General features: G+C 37.7%; 2 protein-coding genes across 7 annotated transcripts in view; both read left to right on the forward strand.

Annotated features, from left to right (window-relative positions):
* The window catches only part of LOC121314551 (FSD1-like protein), a 33,212-nt gene extending 29,328 nt beyond the window's left edge, over positions 1 to 3,884 (forward strand). For 3 of the 4 annotated variants that reach the window (XR_005950116.1, XR_005950117.1, XR_005950118.1), the window contains 3 exons: positions 120 to 208; positions 944 to 1,172; positions 3,208 to 3,884. Coding sequence is in view for 1 of the 4 variants with exons in the window: in XM_041247950.1 (XP_041103884.1) it covers positions 120 to 208; positions 944 to 1,066 (212 nt within the window). In the remaining 3 variants the exon portion in view is untranslated. The remainder of the gene's footprint in view (positions 1 to 119; positions 209 to 943; positions 1,173 to 3,207) is intronic. The other variant, XM_041247950.1, reaches the window with a different exon arrangement.
* A 3,431-nt stretch (positions 3,885 to 7,315) lies between these two features.
* On the forward strand, positions 7,316 to 14,580 carry fktn (fukutin). 3 transcript variants are annotated; one of them, XM_041247970.1, is made up of 10 exons: positions 7,316 to 7,414; positions 8,649 to 8,841; positions 9,018 to 9,065; positions 9,344 to 9,544; positions 9,749 to 10,026; positions 10,973 to 11,105; positions 11,849 to 11,978; positions 12,250 to 12,383; positions 13,034 to 13,158; positions 13,553 to 14,580. In XM_041247970.1, exons 2-10 carry the CDS (start codon positions 8,740 to 8,742, stop codon positions 13,764 to 13,766), a joined length of 1,365 nt encoding a protein of 454 aa, XP_041103904.1. In that variant the 5' UTR covers positions 7,316 to 7,414; positions 8,649 to 8,739; the 3' UTR covers positions 13,767 to 14,580. The 3 variants fall into 3 exon arrangements, with proteins under 3 accessions (XP_041103904.1, XP_041103914.1, XP_041103922.1); XM_041247980.1 differs by having other exon boundaries at positions 7,316 to 7,399; XM_041247988.1 differs by lacking the exon at positions 7,316 to 7,414 and adding an exon at positions 7,827 to 7,956.
* The last annotated feature ends 4,690 nt before the right edge of the window (positions 14,581 to 19,270 follow it).

The following is a 19,270-nucleotide window of genomic DNA, read 5'->3' on the forward strand; positions in this document are numbered from 1 at the left end:
GAGTAGTTTTTTGAGATTTACGATTATACTGTATTTACTGTATTTATAATAATAATTGTTACATGGTGTAATATAACGTTTTCTATAACCTGTACTTTTTGTTTCATTTTTTTCTTTAGGTCAGCTTTTATTTTACAATGCAGACACCAAACAGTTGCTGCACACATTCAAAACAAAGTTCACCCAGCCAATTCTTCCGGCTTTCATGGCAAGTATCTATTTACCCTTCAGTTTCTAAACCCTGGGGCACCCATTTGTAGCTAAAACCAGAAACAAATAGTGGAAACAAATCTTGTTCATTGCTTATTGTTTATTTAGAAGCCTCAATGAAACACCAGCACACAGTTCATAGTGAGATTTCAGTCCTAGGATCTTGGAGTAGCATGTGGACGCTTGCGTTTACATGTTACAACTGTGTAATGATTTTAGCTATTTTAGATATATTATTATATTATCATATGGTTTTGTAAAAGGAGTGGCTTTTGGAGTTCATGCTGAACATTTGTTGAAGGTGCAGACTGAGATCAGAATAGCATAATATAAAAGGCACTCCTGTTTTATATTGTTGTACCACTCTTGCAACATTAATTATGCCAGTCTGGGTGACTCTGTGGAAGTGATCCTGCTTTTGATGCTGGGACCTGGTTTGAAAGAGACCAGGGGTTAGGTACATCGCTTTCTGGTGGTGTATTAACCCAATATGGAGTGGGGCTGCTTGAGGATCTCACTCAGTTATCAATTGTTCACTGTTTGTCAGACATCTTTGAGTGAGAGGGGAGCACCTAACTGCAAGGGCATGTATAGGTACAATGTATATGTTTTTTACTGCTAGAATTGCATGCACTTCTGTAACTAGTCATACTGAATGATGGCTGGACCTGTGGATGTCCTTGCAGGCCCCCTTTTACATTCCCAGTAGTAATTGGGTGTGTGTTTCTTGCAGGTCTGGTGTGGAGGGCTGACATTGTTTACAGGACTCCAGGTCCCCAGTGCAGTGAAATGCTTCCAAAAAACGGAGAACGGCTCAAGCGGCTCAGCCAACAGTCTCAACAGTGTAGCGCATTAGCAACCAGCAAGAGGATTCTGCCTTTCTTTATGCACGGTGCGCTTTTTATCGGCCAGAAAACAAACCTGGAAGCTGGCTTGACACAAGGAGCGGTTAGTCTGCTGCTGTAAGCTTGATTGCCTTAGCTGTTTAAATACTGAATTTCCTTGAGTAATAAGAGTTTGTTTACTTCCCCTTGGTATTTTATTGATATGCGAGGCTTAGTCAGGGAATAGCTGGATGAAAGATTTTGTATGATTTTAAAAAAAAAAAACTAATTGTTATTAACATTTTTTGTCTAGTACTTCCTTTTCAGTTTCAGATCAATTCTCACCCGACTTAATTGCTTCAAACGACTTTACATAAGTTCTGTTGCTCCAGTATTGATTTTTATCATTCCCTGTTTTAACAAATTTTAAATCTGCTGTTGAATGCTTTAGTGCCTTCACTTTGTCACATGATAGTCGACGTTTTGATACTTGAGCTCGGTTGGCTCTACCTACACTATATTCTACATTGAACAACATAGCTTAACCCTTTGCGGTCCATTTATTCAGCGCCTGTCAGGCGCGTCAGGTCCAGTTTATTTTCACATGCGTTGTTTAAAAGTCATTTTGTTCAAAGAAACAGGTTTAAAAGGCACTGCATATCAACGGGACACTCAGTATTGCATTCCCAGCCCGGCCCTACCCCTTGTTTGCTGTATTTATCACATACCTCTAAATAGTCGTGCATACTGATAAATCATCTCCTGACCACTAGTTTTATTACCAAATTCCTCAATAATGCGATCCAAGTCATTATTTTATTACTAACATCTCAAAAAGCTTGGCAAATGTCTGATACTTTGAGCGCTGGATGCGGAAGCAGCTGTCTTGTTTCTTTATGTCAGTGTTAGGTCTGTGGTGAAGGGACTATGTGTTGCTCAGATTCGCCCCTTTTTTCGTCTTCTCTCGGCTCCTATTGGTCTCATTCGGCCATTGAAAGGTTTTCTCTGCTTTTTCCAGAGAAAAAAACGACTAAAGATGACTTCGGACCGGAAAGGGAAAATTGTAATGTCGGACATGGTCCGACATAGGACCGCAAAGGGTTAAAGGTCAAAGTATTGCATGAATTTCCTGCAATGAGGAATATCAGGCAATGGTCTGGGCCGTTAACAATCCTCAGCTGTAGAGGAATTGAATAAAAATCGATATTGAAGCTACAGAACTCATAAGTAAAGAATAGAAAGCACATTCAAAGGATCTGAAGATTTCGTTCCTTGCATATTAATGATATTGTTTAATTGTTTTATTTTAAATTTATTGTTTAATGCAGTTAGGTGATGGTGGTCAGTCAGTGTTGGCAGGAGTCAAAAATTGATAAATTTAAGTGTTATTTTTTTAAGTGTGTGTGTGCGAGAGAGTGTGGCTTGGCATCTTGACTGGACACATGCTTAAAACTACTTCAGCACATTTTATGCACTCTTATCGTGTTGTTTTTGAAATACCTCAGCCTCATTTTTGCTGGTAGGAAGACTGAAATTAATGAAAGTTATACTGATGCTCCTCTGTGGCTTAGGTCTGATGGTCCTTTTACCAGGTCCCCTTGAAAAAATTACTCACCCTCCACTTAAACATAATCTGCCGTGACAAGAATGGGTAAACTTGCTGCTTTATCATTTTACCCTCCCCCCTGTGCTAATGGTTTGTTACACTAGTATACAGTAATTTACAGAATTTCTGACGGTGGTATTCACACACACAGGTATAGTAAAGACCACACTACTAATACAAATTCCTTGTGCACAGTTGTGCTGAGTACTAGTTGTTGGAGTTTTTGTTAAAGCTGGCTCATCACAATGTGGTGGTACTCTCTTCAGGTGACTTGCATCTCATTCAAGGGGGGTCTTAAACTCAGTCGTATCACATCTTTCCCCTGACAAAACTTTGCATACAGCTTATATATACACCATTTCTCTTCAAGATTTGTTAAATTCAGGTATGATTTTAAGACATAATTTAGAACTCTAATCAGTTTGTGTTCTGAGCTGCTGCTGCTGATGTGATCACATAGACCCCAATGGCAAATGGCATTTAGTCCTTATTGGGCAATGTGGTAACCTGATGTCAGCTGCTCTATGTGACAGTCTTGGCCTTATGTGCCCCCTGGTGTTTATTCAGAAGAACTACATGGAAGAGAAGACCGGAACATATCTTTCAAGCTAGTAAATCAGAAGATGGATTGGGATATTTCCCATTACAAAGTAAAACTACAAAGATGGGACAGTACAAGGATGCACATAAAGAAGATGCACAGGAATTGACCAAGACTGAACAAATGTAAATGAACAAAAAAAAAAAAAAAAACCTTCACTTGTAAAATCACCAGATGTTTAATATACATGTATTGATCTTGTATTCAGTAGTAATTTGCATTTCTTCATAGCTCATCTTTCTGTTAAGCTATTTTCCCTTTGAATCTGCTACGTCAATACCACCCAGTTTAACTGTTCAGCATTTGCATGGTAAGATAGACACCTGCAGCTCTGAATAGGTTTTATTTATTTCTAATGTTTGTTTTAATGTGAGTTGTTCAAAATGAATACTGTATTTATATCCTGGTTTAAATAATAAACTGGGCAGTTTGAAGTCTGTAGGAATTTTACTTACAGGGGTGTGTTGAATTGCAGTTGGTTGTGAACAACGCTAGGAATCAAAGGGTTAAATGTGTAATAACCAAAGTAAAAAAAAAAAAAGAAAGTTCTTACGTCGCACAGCTCTTTTTGTTTTGACAGTTCTTTATTTTCAGAGACTTTATTTTGAATGTGTTTTCATATTAAACATTAATTAGACAGCAATGCTGTGTGTGGAAGTACTTGCTTTCCTTTCCCAATTCACTTCTTGTGTTGCAGGTAATAGCACCCCACCTGACCCCATAAGTGTCCTTTCGGCAGCATGGAATGAAAGTGTAGGCCTTAGAGGGGGTCACATTACTGATTTGGGACGATAAGAATGGTTGGACGTCTGTTGCTTTAAATTATCCTGAACTATCCAAACTGTAATTACTGTAGTTATTTGTTTGATCCCTGCCCTCCCATGATTTAAAATGTATATTTCTAACACAAGGTGCTGCTGTACAGGAGCTTTTATGCCAAGTGAAGAGGAGTAGTCATCCAGCGAGTCGAAATGTTTTAAAGGATTAACCTTGTACAGAGATCTTTTTAAATAAAATATAAATTATTTGAGATCTGAATATTTGTAAATGTACAGTAAATATATGCTGTGCATACACACTGCACACTTACAAACATGTACATGAAGTAAAAAGGTATTATGCAATAAAGATGTTTTGTATTATTGCTGTTTATTTATTCGTAACAAAATGGAATTCTTAATATCACTGACTGATGTTGAACCCCCAAAAGTTGATACGGAAGGTCTCTTGACTCCTGCTCATCAGTTCAAAACCACACTGTTTAGTGGAATACGCTCTATACACATTGCCCGTAGTGTGTAAACGAGCTGCATATCAGGTCACTGATAAATGATACCCTGCAGGAGATGTAGGATGTCAAGGATAATGGAGGTGTGCATATGTTTCACATATACTGTATCTAGAGAACAATTATCCAATTGTGATGCAACTTGGTAATGGTAAACGAATGTGGTTTATTACTTGAAGAAAAAAAAAAACTACTCCACATCAGGATTTATCTGATATAAATACTCAACCTCTCATATACATGAATCAATATATGATGCTGTAAGGAACACAAATCTGCGGATCTGTAGTGTTTACTGTGTGTGTGCAGACTGCAGCAACATATTTTGACCACAAGGGGGAAGACTTGCACCTTCTGTTTCAGATGCATCTTTAAAGCAATCAGTAAAAATTGAGAAAATGAAAAATGTGTTATATGTGTCTAATTTCCAAATAAAATATGCATGTTTTGAAATTCTGAACCATATTTTTAGTCAACAAAAAAAAACCCAAAAAACAATAAAATGTGTTACAGGGAAGTTAACCTGAAATGTAGGAATTCCTGTAAGTGTATTTGAATGGTCTTGTTATGCTCCATACACTTTTGTTTTTGTTGCATGCCTCTCTTCTGAGATGTATGAGATTTACAAAGAGTTTGACCCATTTCTGACAGCTATTAACACAGGTACAAAGAATGAAAGTTTATTAGTTTGGTAATTTTCTTATGTCCTGTGACCTAATTTACTCATTGGCTATTAATCCTGGCTGTAGGTGGTTGGAATTAATGTCTTGTCATTCTGTATGTTGTGCATACTGCAGAAAATCAAAGTTCTGTAACCAGCTTTACTGGCTGAAGCCATCACAGCCATTTTACCAGTCTAAAGTTCGGGTCCTTTTCAAGGAAACACTGGACTGTATAATGCACCTGTCCTACAGTTTCAGTAAAGCAAGAGGGCACAGCAGTAAAGAAATGTAACATTAAACACAACTGATTTCACAGACCAAGATCACCACTAACCTTGGACTAGCTGGTGTTACTTTAGCCAACAGGTGTGTGTTCATGAGGTACAGGGAGATGTTATCAACTTATACCCAACATGAATAAGACAGTTTGATTTTCTAGGGCATTTTACAGTTGCAAGGCACCCTCTGGATTGTATCACCTATTTGTTGTGGTAATCCAGATTTAACCACGATTGGGTGATGTATGCAAAATCAAGCTCTGGTTTATCAGATTATAAATAAATGGACCACCCAGTTTTTTTATAGTTTTACTGATGTGGAGTTCTGATTGGAGAGGGGATTTCTGTGTCCAGCAAAATGATAAGGGACTTTCCAACATGAAGGAGAGTGATGTTCTGTAGTGTAGTAGAGGCGTCTCATAGTGAATTTTGTAGTATTAGTATTAATCTTGAATTAAATGCGCACAATGATAAAATAAGCATTGAAAATGGTACTGGAGCTACTGCAATAAATTAAAACAATCTTTAATATCTTAGGAAGTAAACCTTCAAGTCTTCATTTCTGTTATGTATTCTGTAATTGACCTCCATCAGTATTCTTGGTAGTGTGTTACTGCTTTTCAGTAGATTGAAAAACAGGATGCATACCCAGTATAGGCACACATCAGAGATACTGACACATAAAGCAATACACTGTGTCAGTATAAACGTGGATCTTCAACTGCAGGTTTAAATATGCAGAAATAACAAATTACATTACACACAGGAGAAATTCATGCCTTGATGATATTGACACAAATGACAAAAATACGTGAAGTGGAATATTTCACAGCCTTTTTATGATAGGTCTTGACTGGAATATACATGAGTGGTTTCCCATGCATGAAATCACTCTGCTGTAAAAGCTATGAGCAGTAGGAAACATAATCTACCCATAACACAATATATCAGCTTTCCACAAAAAAAAATTATTATTATTATTATTATTATTATTATTATTATTATTTTGAATAATGGTTTCAGTTGAATTTGGTTTGTACATTCACTGCATCTGCAATGAAAATTGAAATCTGACAATATGGTATACGACTTAAACTTACAAATGTAGAGAGAATTTCTGACCAGTCCATAAACTGCCAAAGCTGGGTTGCTTGTAATGTAATCAAATGGAAAGCCAATTAAAGATAATGCATGTAAAGTGGAATGAAGCAGATGTTTATTACATAGATCGCCTCTGGTAAATCCTCAGTTGTCCAGCTAGCTCAAAGCACTCACAGACAGGGTGCATTACCAAATGAAACGAGCGATGGATTTTGTTATCTCTTGGCATTGGCAACATTGTACCCATACATGTTGTGCTGAATATCTTTTTGATTGATTAATTTTATGTTGTACCTTCATTTCAAGCACCACACTGCTGCAAAATTCAATCTATCTCACTTCCTGAGGTAAAAGTCAATTCCATTCTTGCTCAAGGGCCTCACTGTGGTGACGGATGTAAAATGCATCAGAAAGAACAGTCCAAGATGCTGTGACGTATCAGGGGACCATGTTCCAAATGAGGTGCAAACATCTACTTCAGAGTTAATAGTGCATAGCCATTACCTGCCACTATGCAGAGATCCCATGAACCTTCGGCGTCACTAGGTCACAATGGGCAATAGTAATAATAAGCATATTTACACCAGATTTACAGTGCACCTTTAACATTATAAATGAAGGCACATACAAAATTAATTCCATTTTAAAGTGTAGCTGTTATCTTGCCTATATCTACTAATGCAGACAAAACAGGATCTAGCCACGTGGTCTGCTTGAGTTTGTCATGTGACATGAGTCAGCTGCTTGCTTTCAGCTTCGTAGGAGACGTTGTGTTTGAGTGTTTCAATGGATGCTATGGGATTTGTATTGGTTTCCAAGAAACTGCACGGTAGGCGTTGGGACAGTAAGAATATATATCTCTATTTATTCTTTTTTGTTTTATTTTCCCCCCACAATAACCAATCACATGTCATGCAAAAGCTGACGTATTGTGGAGGGTTGTCATTTCTTTAGCTCATTGTGTACTGAAATTGTTTTCTGGTAGTGTGCCGTTCCAGACATTATCGTCGCTCAGTCGTACTGTATTACAGTCAGGAGAAATTCAGTCTTTAAAATCCCAGAATACGTTTTAGTATGCCGCTTATATAAAACACATGTATCTACCTATGTTTTTCCAGTTCCATACCTCTCTCGGTGCTTTGTCATGGTTGACTGTGATTTACTGTATGGTACACTGCAGTGCAGTCAACCTGAAGGAACTAAGCTAAAGAACCAGAAAGAGTTCATCATTATTCATGGGGTATTTGTTTTTTTCTGTGACTAGAAATGGAGGTAAATCTCATTTTAAATAAGTACGCTATCCCTAGTGTTGCAGCAGAGGAAAAACAACGTTGCATAAATTGAGATGCAGAGTGCACTGACATTCACGGTGATGCACACTGGAAGGTAGGTTAGTTAGTTAGTACCTGAATACAGCTGAATTACACATTGGTAGTTGTTTATTAAAACTAAACATATACTGCTCAAATGCAATGTAAAACTGACCATATAGGCCTATTCTGTTTGTGGATTGTGACCACGTAGAAACAAGTGAACGTCACTACTAATAGGAAACGAATCCATACGCTGGAGCAGCTGATTTACACAGGTTTATTTAATTTTATTTTTTATTTATTCTTTTTTTGTATTTTAAATGCCTAGCGCACATTACAGTTGATATGTACAATTCATTAGTAATGCATTTAATGTACAGACAGTGCTTTTGATATTTCAGTCTTCATAATTTACAGTATTTCATTTTTGTAAGTTTAACAATGAATCCTGCGAGTTTTGTAAAGGTCTTTTTTATTATAAAGATGAATGCACTTACTCTTGTTTTTTATAAAACATTTTCAGTGTGTTTCTAAAGAAGCCAAAGTAATTAATTGTTATTAATACTCCAGCTGAAAATATTACTCACATTGCAGATGTATTTAAGACATTCTTGTTTTTACTGTGGGTTTAATTAGACACTGCTGTGCTTAATACCTTTTACACAATGGTTAATAAGAAACACATGACAAAATCTGGAACTGTATGCTATGGGAGCCCTAATCCCAGCCCTATATAAATACATCTTGTCACATTGTTTCCAACAGGATACATGTCATCGAAAGTATAAGTAAAGATGAACAAGAGCAGCCCATACCATCTACTGTTTAATCATAATAAAGAAACTAAGGAAGACTAATGCCTAGGATTAACAAGTCTGTGATTTTGGCCCTTCTGACTGTGACCAGTTCAGTATTCCTCTTATTCCAGCTGTATTATTATAAGCAGTATTTATCAAAGGTATGCAGTTTTTCTCTTTTTCTTAAATTTATTGTATTTTTTTTTAATTGATGAATTGTGTGATGTCGAATGATACGCTGAGTTTTTGTTGTTTTAACTGTAGTTTGTATTTACTGTAAATCAATGTGGTTTTGTCAGCAAGACCCTTCTAATAACACGCAATGTCTTATTTTTAGGATGGAGTGCGTAATTTTAACAGCCTGTCTGCAAATGATGCACAGTGGGTAAGTATCACACACACATGGTTTTTCAGGGTTGATGTTATCTCTGGTAGAAATTGCCTTGAGTGTAGTGGGGAATTTTAAACAGATATATTAAAATAACATTTTGGGTATATATCACATGAACAACTGTGCTGTAAGGAGAGAATGCATATACACAGTTATAACCGCATCTACATCATTAATAAGGAGTTAAGGGCGTGAAGTCACTAATTATAATGAAAATTACCCTCAACCACTTGTTTTAAACAATCAGTTTGATTTCGTTCCTCCCTTTATAGCAGGTGGTTAAAAAGTTCCTCGACTTGGTGGGCAGACACAACTTGCCAGTGTACCTCATCGACCCCTTGACCCTGGGCTTACTAACTCCACATACACAGCAACTGAAGGAGAGTGACTCTAAAGGGCCAAGCTGCAAGTATTTCTGTGCCCTGAGAGAGTTTACTACATTTGCACTGTTAGCCAAACTGTGGAAATATGATGTAAGTAATACATATTTCTCGTCTTGTGTGTATGTGTAATATATGGCTATAAAAGGGGTTGGGTTCAGTAGTTCTAGTTTTATCTGTAGAACTTATTTTCTGTGTTATTAGAAGGCAATTCTCTAAAACATGTCATTCATAATACACACTTTGATCTTAATCACCAACATAAGTAAAGTGGGCCCCTCTTGTTTTGGTGATCAGTCTGCCCTGGCCAGGTCTGCTGCAGAGAAGGGGTTTGAGTTTCTGGAGCTGCGTGGGAAGGACCCTCGTCTGGCTGGCATGGATGACCTGTCTGGGACCGAGATCCCACTGCACTTTATCTTCAAGCTGCAGTCTCACGCCGTCCACCTGGTGGTATTCTATGAGAGGAGCGGCAACTACCTCTGGCATGGACCCCTGCGGCTCAAGCCGAACATGGACAGGAAGTTTGTGCCCTTCCGAAAACTGGATTTTGGACACCAAGCCGGGGCGTATGACAGGTAAGCAGTTTATCAGCATTGATTTGGAATATACCGTGTTGTCCAAAAATATTGACCCTCCCACCTTTCCAATGCAGAATGTTATATTTCACCTTGTTATTTAAGCCACTTTGGAAATGTAGCTAGATATGTACAAATTTATACAAAAATAAATAAAAAAATGTATTCAGTGTGTGTGTGTGTGTATATATGTGTACATACGGACTGGGGCACTTGTCAGGATAGAAGGAAAAATGAATGGAGCAAAGTACAGAAAAGTCCCTGAGGAAAACCTGCTGCCCTCTGCAAGAAAGCTGAAACTGGGATGGCAGTTCACCTATCAGCATTACAATGACCCAAAGCACACAGCCAAAGCTACACCGGAGTGGCTAAGGAACAAAAAGGTAAATGTCATTGAGTGGCCCAGTCAGAGCCCTGACCTAAATCTAGTTGAAATTTTGACTTGAAGATTGCTGTCCACCAATGCTCCCCAAGGAACTTGACAGAGCTTGAACAGTTTTGTAAAGAAGAATGGTCAAATATTGCCAAATCTAGGTGTGCAAAGTTGGTAGAGACCTATCCCAACAGACTCACAGCTGTAATTGCTGCCAAAGCTGCTTCCACCAAGTATTAACTCAGGGGGGTTGAGACTTATCGAATTATGATCTTTCATTTTAGTATTTTTAATGTATATTTTCTTTTCTCAATAAAAACTTTTTTCCCCATAACAGTGTGGAGTATGGTGTGTAGCTCAGTGGAAAAAAATCCTCATTTAAATAAATGAAACTCTGAGGCACTGACACAACCAAATGTGAAAAAAAGTTCAAGGGGGTGTAGACTTTCTATAGGCACAGTGTGTGTATATATATATATATATATATGTGTTTATATATATATATATATATATATATATATATATATATATATATATATATATATATATATATAATCTTTCCTAATGTTTCAGACCAGAACTGCTGCTGACTTCCATTGATGGTCTGGAGATGCGCATTCCGAAGAACGTCTCGCGATTTCTGGGTGAAGTGGCCAATTCCAGGTTTCTGGAATGCAGATACAAGGAGGCACGGGCTTTCTATCAGGTCTGCCTACTGTTGCTTGATTTGGAATGGTGTATAATTATATAAAACGACAAAATACATTGATAGAGACACACTTGTCTAAATGCTTGTCTATATTAACTTTTTTGTGTGTAACTGAAGAGCTTATGATTGAGTGTTTAAAGTTAAACCTACTAACTATGATGTATTTAAAATAATAATCAATTACATCATTGGCCCACCAGGTGGCATATGTTCTATGCAAAAAGCACATTCCACGGACAGCCATTACAATGGCATTAGAATGAAAAATAGACATTTTTAAAGCAGGGAGAAGTGATGTGAAATGTCTCGAGCAATAGAAAATTGTCATACATTGAAATGTTCAGCTTTGTGCGACAGTGAAGATTTTAAACAGAACTTCTCAAGTGCATAATCAGCTACCCATCTCAGTACTTGTATAGTACTGTTGTTGCACTTCATTTGAAGTAAAAAAAATCATGTTGCACAAATGTCAGTGCTACAGTTTTGTAGTAAAACAAAGTCCCCTTGTGGACATACAATTATGTGTTAAATACAAACTTACTTTCTAATCCCCCTGTGTATGAGATAACTATACAAATGTAGTTTAAAATAATGAGTTAATTTTGCCTAATGTTAACTGTAGGGGATGTGGTAAATGTTTTGATTTGAAGACCTAATATTTACATTTTTTAAAGGATGAATGCATTTTATGAGAAATACATGCTTTCGGATAAATGTGTTTGGATAAATTCCCACTGCAGCTATACCCTGATGATACCTCCCAGGAGGCAGTGCAGTTCAGGAAGAATGCCAAGACCTTGCTTCATCTGGCGGCCAGGACCCTGAGCAGCCTGGGAATGAGGTTCTGGCTGAGCAGTGGGACCTGTCTAGGTAAAGGCCTGAGCTGGAACTAAAGAGTTAGAATCTCAGTGGTTGATTTGATCAGACTTTACCCTGCCGGGATAAAGCCTCTACCGGATTGTGTTGTGTAGCTTACTGGGTTGCACGAATTTAGTATTAGGAATAAACCCAGGATAACCATGGAGAGGTGGTTCATGCAATTTACAGGGATTTCCCCTATTTTACCATGAAATCTATCTATCTCTCTATCTATCTATCTATCTATCTATCTATCTATCTATCTATCTATATTTTTTTGTAGGCTGGTTCAGGCAGTGCAGTGTCATTCCTCACAGTAAAGATGTCGACCTAGGAATATGGATAAAAGACTACAGGTCTGACATTATCCCAGCATTCCAGAGGGCAGGCCTTTCACTAAAGCACAAATTTGGAAAGGTATACAATATAAAGGATGTGTGTAATGCAAAAAAAATATATATATTTACTGACTGTGAGGTGTCCTGTTTTTAAACTTAGTGCAGCATTGTTAACATAAAAGGAGGCAATTCACTTAATGTTTTAAGGGGTTCATTTTTTAAGTTATATCCAAACATGTTTTTCTAAACCAGCCGAGGCGGTTGTTACAGTTTCTAAAAAAAGCGGTCACTTTAGTTGTTGAGGATGAAAAAGTTTGGTATAAAACAAAAATATGAACCCTTTAATGCTGCAGGGTCCCACATTTGGTTGATTTTGCACTAAAATATAACTTGGTTTGTGGCAGTTCATTCATCCGTAATTTTTCCCTTTTGTGCAATTGGCTGTTTACAGCTTTTGCTATTGGTACAGAAGCTTCCTCCCCCTTAACTAATTTGAGAGCCTGTTATCTGTTATAGCTCTGGTAGCAAAGCATACTTAAAAAAAAAAAAAAAAAAAAAAAAAAAAAAACTATTTGCCTTTTATTTAAAATTGGGTTCTGACAACAATGTAGACATCTTTTTGAATATTTAAAAACACCTTTCAAAACATATTTATTTTGGATGTGTTAATATGAGGCTTCCACTCTGTGTGTTGAGGATTTCCCAATCCTGCTTCTCTGTATATTGTAGGAGGAAGACAGCCTGGAGCTCTCCTTCCAGGCTCAAGACGTGAAACTCGATATCTTCTTCTTCTATGAGGAGGAGGATCATGTGTGGAATGGAGGGACCCAGGCCAAGAGTGGAAAAAAATTCAAGTATGTGCTAATTCTGCCCCCCTACCCCTTTTCTTTGTTTTACAAAATTATTAGTTACCTTAAAGCTGCAGTTATATTCCAAAGATTCTGGGCGATAATGCAACTGATGTAAACTTCTGCAGATCTAAGTACTGGCAAAAAGATTTGTCTTTTATATTGTAATAATCTAAACATGATTCATTGTGTTTAGATGAACTGAGAAACCACAGGGAGATATTTACAAAACAATTGTGAAATGAGCAAGTTAGAAACGATCAGTTTAATATTGCCAACAGTAAGAAGAAAAAAAAAAAAAGCAAATGCAATTTTTGAGTTGTTTTATTTTTAGTTGTGTAATATCAGCAGGCGCTGAACTGAACTGCATTTGATACTAACCAGCTGACCCGTTCTGCAGGTACATGTTCCCAAAGTTTACTCTGTGCTGGACTGAGTTGGTGGAGCTCAAGGTCCAGGTTCCCTGTGAGACAATGGATTACATTGAAGCAAATTACGGTAAGAGCTGGAACGTGCCGGTGAAGACGTGGGACTGGAAGAGTTCTCCAGCCAATGTCCAGGAGAACGGGGTCTGGCCTGTTGGAGAATGGGACGAGGTCATTCAGGTCTACTGAGCGGGGATGGACGAACAAAGAGCAGTTTAGACAGCATCACATGGAGTTTCCTCAAATGGAGCTTCAGGTTCAATTCCTTGAGAAAGCAGAGAGGGGTTGCAGCCCAGCTGTGTCCATTTTGTGCATATGTTGTGTAATCCAATTATGGCCAATCTGTTTAGCCATTTACAATGACCCTGTACTTAAGGAATGTGTTTTTATCCCTTGATATCCTGAATACATAAAGTCACTTTGGGACTGTTGTTTCCATTAACTGGGAAAAGACCACTGTTTTCCACCTTTTAGTACCACCTCAATTTGAATAAAAAAAAAAAATACAATTATTTCACTAGGGAAGTAAATCAACTTTTAAACTCCTTTTCTGCGTTATTTTTCCAGGACTAAGTCGTCTTTGTTTTGCAGAATTGTTATATCTTATTTAATTGGGCTTTTCCATTTTAAATACTATGTATGCAGTAGTCTTATATTATGAATTAAACAATACATTTTTAATTGTGTTAATTTTTTCCTCTAAAACTGTATTTTCCGAATAATGGGAGAACATTACGAACGTTATTTCAAACTCTCTTGGAGTTTAATGTTTGAAGTTACTATCGTCCTAAATTGCTTGCCACAACCCCTTTGCAAATGAGGCCAGGGTCTCAGTCGGTTAACTGCCGGTATAAATAATAAACACATAAATAATGAATCAATGGCATGTATCTTATAAATATAATTTACTGATTTTATGTTCATTCAATAAAAAAACATTGTATTAAAAAGTTTCTATTTGTCTTGATGCCCATTTTTTACACCCCACAATTAATTGCTTCTCGCAGGATTGACAAGCATCATTAAAATCTGTTTGGGAACTGCATTTGCTCAGAGCACATTTTGCAATTTGAGTATATCGCACGACAGGCTCTGTGGAACGGCAGTCGTGTAAGAGTAACCTAGAAAAGGATTGACAGAAAGCTGGAAATAGAGCCCGGTCCAAGGTCAATAGATGCTGTACCTACTGTATAGACTGCCTTTTCTGGGGGCTGCCCAAAGACTAACATAAAGGCTGAACATGCAGACATCTTGAAAAATGGCATGAATAGATCAACACCTTCCAACTCCAGAAGGGGGCTCAAATTCCAGCACGTCCAGACTGAGTGGAATAGCACCATTTTGATGCTTGACCTTTGTCACACGTGTATACATCCCTCTTTTTCTCAGGACTGTATGTCTGCCCAATTTAAAAAAATGAATGAATACATAATAATTCCATCCTGTGTTAGACACAATTAAAATGCTTTCTTGTCAGACCTGCCAACCTGGTAGCCTACATAACACTACTTTGTATCCCTGTGACGGCCCAAGCTTGCTCAGGGAATGTACAGTAATTTGGTCATTTTTTGTGCTAGCAATAATTATTTGTTGGAGAGAGAACTTTCACACCCATCCCCACCCGTTCTGTAAACTATAGTACCAGGTGGGTTCAGCAGTTGAAAAGTCTGTGTCCTGATGATTATACAATTTGTTACTTTTGGTCAACCAGAGATATAAAAGTAGTACATATACTAATGCACGCCTAATGAATATCACTTACATGTTAATATAATGTAATACAGTACTTAAATACTTTCTTCCTATGTAGCCTAATTAATGTCACTTAATATTTTTAAATGCAGTACAAATGCAAGCTTTACACCATTTCCTATTTCTTTTTCTCAGTGGGGCATTCACCTTGCATTCATGCTTTTGGAAAATGATAGTAAAGATGGAATGGTCTTTAGTGTAAAAAGTCAATTTGCACAGTAGCTGTACCAATAAATGAATTTATTTAGACTCATTACACTTTAATACTGTAATAGTGTTTGTGTGCTTTCAGGTATTTTGTTTGTTTTAAAATTATGTAAAATGTGATTTTGTTTAAAATCCTACTTCTAAAAGCAGATATGGTGATTTTCAAAATATCCACTTTTAAATTCCTTTTCTGCACTTTTTTAATCAAAATTCTGTCATTTTAAATAAACTAAAATGTTTATTATTATTATTATTATTATTATTATTATTATTATTAGTCGTAGTAGTATGTATCTATTGTCCAAGAACCAAAACAATAATAATGATAATTTATTATTATTTTTTTTTTGCAAATGAGACTAATCATCTAACAAGCATTAACTTAAGCATTCAAAAAAAAATTCTCACTTAGCACAAGTAGTCCCTCTGGCACACATAAACTGGGAAGTGTGTAGTACAAGTCACACTGTTAACTGTCACCATGGCCCAAAACTATAGAGACCAACCAGAAACCCACGCTCTGGGTGGATTGTACATGGTCAGTAGTGTGAAAATAGGATAAACTTACACAAGTATAAAGAACTAACAAAATAATTCCACTTTTTCTTACCTAATATGAATTACCTAATATGAATTACTATCAATTTATTAAATGTACTGATCACTCCTTCCAGATATTCAATTGCTCATGCATTCCTGCATTCTACTTCTGAGGCACACATGAAGGAAGTCAAGAGATATTCAAAGAACACGAGTCATTGGAAAAGCAGAAATTGTTTACAGAAGAGCAGAGCTGGTTCTGAAACTCCCTTCCCAGATACCACACACTTTGACCATCAGAACAACATTACATAGAATACAGTGAAGATGCATCTGGAGGGAGAGTGGTCTGTAAATGTAGTTCATTAATAGCTTTTAAGAATAATACCCTTAAACTACAGTAAATATTTTTTATGTACTGTAGTAAAATGTGGGAGGACAGGGTTGAAACATTTGGGTAAGATTTAGTGGAACTATTCGCATAAGACATAAAAAAAACCCACTGGTACTGCAAAGGATTATCAGTGTGAGTGTGTTGATACCACTGATACCATTGTGCAGCATATCAAAATACCACTGTGACACCATTCTACTAATAGTTTGTACCACTGTAGCTGTCAATCTACTCTCAAACAAAACCATTGCAGTGTCATTGAAGAAGGTAAAGACATCTACTAGATATTAAAGACATGTATTAAAGGGGTTGGACAACACATTATAAACATGTATTATATATGTATGATCTTTACACAGTAGCACACTTGTGTAAAGGAGCTGTCCCTGACATTACTGATTCATGTGATGTGTAAGTGTAATACTGACATGTATTCTGTAATATATAACAGTTGACGGAACTAAATGTTTCTTGAGGAACAGTCTCAAAAATGATGACACTAAGGGGGTGAAGTAAGGATACACGCAAAGTGGTGCACTTCCTGATGTGGCTCTTGTTGAGGAGAAGCAGGAACATGTTTGGAGGAGAAGGGCAAGACAAAGAAGACCCTGCTTATTTAATCCCAGGGTCACTTTGTTTGGGATGCCGGAGGAAACAATGCTAAAGTGTTTTCGTCTCACTCTGCAGGTCATCCTAGACCTAATGGCTGAATTGAGGGATGAGCTATACCCCCCCCCCCCCCCCCCCCCCCCCCCCCCCCCGAGTCAATCTAGGGACTGATATCCCTGCACTTGTGAAAGTGCTGTGTTTTCTGCACTACTTAGCCTCTGGTTCCTTTCAGAGCACAATTGGCATATCTGGAGGGATAGTCCAATCCACCTTTTCCAGAGTGCTACTAAGGATACTCACATGACTGATGTTGGATGAGGATTTTCCAAACAACTCCTTTTCATGCTGAGTGACCTTAGCCATAAAGACTGTCAGCTCCCTCTCAGAATTTGCTGCCCTTGTGCTCCACAAATGTCATACAGCGACTACTGCTCTCTGTACTCCTAACTCTGCATGTGCAGCCGCTAAATAGGCCGATGCGCTCATTGAGGCCCTCATTATCATAATTGCGGATCATTATTTGTGTGTGTTGAGTAATTTGCATTGCTCTTAAGCTTACATAAGGGCACAGTGCAAAATATTTGCCTGCCCGCAATGCAATTTAAATCTTGCATCCACAATTGTTTGCACTGCGCCTATACTTACATAACCCCTTATGGATGGTAATCAATAAGCAGGGCTCACATATCCATCCATAACAAATTAAAAACCTTACAGACTCATCACATCAAATCAGTACTGTCCACGGTGACCAATGACCCTATTGATAGCATTAGGCAGGGATTTCTATTTATTTGTTTCCCTGAAAAATAAAATGTATTGTAGCTTGTTAGCAATTTGTCTTTACGGTGTGCCCTCTTAAGCCAGTTTTCATTGGGGCTGTGAAATGTGCTGGTAACAAATAAACTGTGACATGAGAAAGTGTATACAACAAAGAAAAAAATCTGTCATACTGACTAGTGGCTGTCATCTTGTCATCTTCTTACCATGCAGTGTTTAGAACCTCAGATTTTAAACTGTGGTATGCTGAGTTAGCCGCTGAGGTGGAACAGCAGGGGTGAAGAGTCCGGCTTTATCCAGATGGGTTTGTTGCATACTCCATGAACCAGCTTCTCAGAAATACTGAATTCAATGGACAGGAGTTGCGATGTATAGTGAAGGCTCTAACCAAGGAGGCAGAAGGACCTCAAAACAGAGGTGATGCCAGCAGTTAACATCAATGGTAAGGAATGGATGGCTGAAGTAAGTGATGGATGAAGTTAACATCAATGGAAATTGATGCTGCAATAGGTTGATCCCTGGAGCCATCAACACCGGGCCAATAGAAAATCCTTGTTACCTGTCGGAGGAAAGGCGCTAAAGGCTCATATATTACAACAAAGATATGTCTTGGTTGGTGCCCATCACTACTATCTCATATTAGCAAGAAGTAAATAACAACTACTCTCATGTTATAAGAATCTGAAATCTTGAGGACAATGGGGTGGGGGGGTGGGGGGATGTTCATTGTGGGGTCTTTTTTGGCTTCAAAGCCATTTTGTTTCTTTTATACCTTAGTACTGCATTTGATACTGTGGATCATGACATTTAATGTAAAATCCACGCCCAGTTTTGCATGGAAACACGCTTTTCACAAGTAAATGTTAATAAGTGTGTTTATCCTTAACTTTAAATATTGCAAGGGAGCAGGTCAGTTGTTACTATGGATTCCAAAGTAGTGGCTGATGGCCAATTTTAGGGTTAGCAGTGGTGTAGTTCACCTTAATGATAATGTGGGCGGCTTTTTTTGTTATTGTTTTTTGCTGTTGTATATCTCTTTTGGGTTTACAGTTCTGTATAAAACCACTTATCATGAACTGTGTATTGCTCTTACTATAGTATCAAAGCAGCTGTTTGAGAATACCTTTGCCCACAAAAACTACGCTAAAGTTAAACACAAAGAGCAAGCGAACTGCTTTGATGTCTTAACTGTTTCACCAGTATCTGCCACCCCCCTTTCAGGTGCCCACTACCCGTATTTGCCCAGGGTAGGGTTGGATGCTTCCTCAGCAGCAGTCAGCCACCCAGATGGGTAGGGTTTCCAAGTCAGGGTAGTAGTATATTACCTTGTATACCTGATCCCCTATATGCTGTATTGCCTGAATGGAAGGGAAATATATAGAACGTCTTCACTGATTTCACTGTGTAACAA

This window comes from Polyodon spathula, chromosome 1, assembly GCF_017654505.1.
Source record: "Polyodon spathula isolate WHYD16114869_AA chromosome 1, ASM1765450v1, whole genome shotgun sequence".
Taxonomy (NCBI): domain Eukaryota; kingdom Metazoa; phylum Chordata; class Actinopteri; order Acipenseriformes; family Polyodontidae; genus Polyodon; species Polyodon spathula.

Coding starts and splice junctions, on each gene's coding strand:
- fktn (XM_041247970.1), top strand. CDS start 8,740: ATGCCTAGGATTAACAAGTCTGTGATTTTGGCCCTTCTGACTGTGACC. Junction 10,027..10,972: donor CAAGCCGGGGCGTATGACAG/GTAAGCAGTTTA, acceptor CTAATGTTTCAG/ACCAGAACTGCTGCTGACTT. Junction 11,106..11,848: donor AGGCACGGGCTTTCTATCAG/GTCTGCCTACTG, acceptor TTCCCACTGCAG/CTATACCCTGATGATACCTC.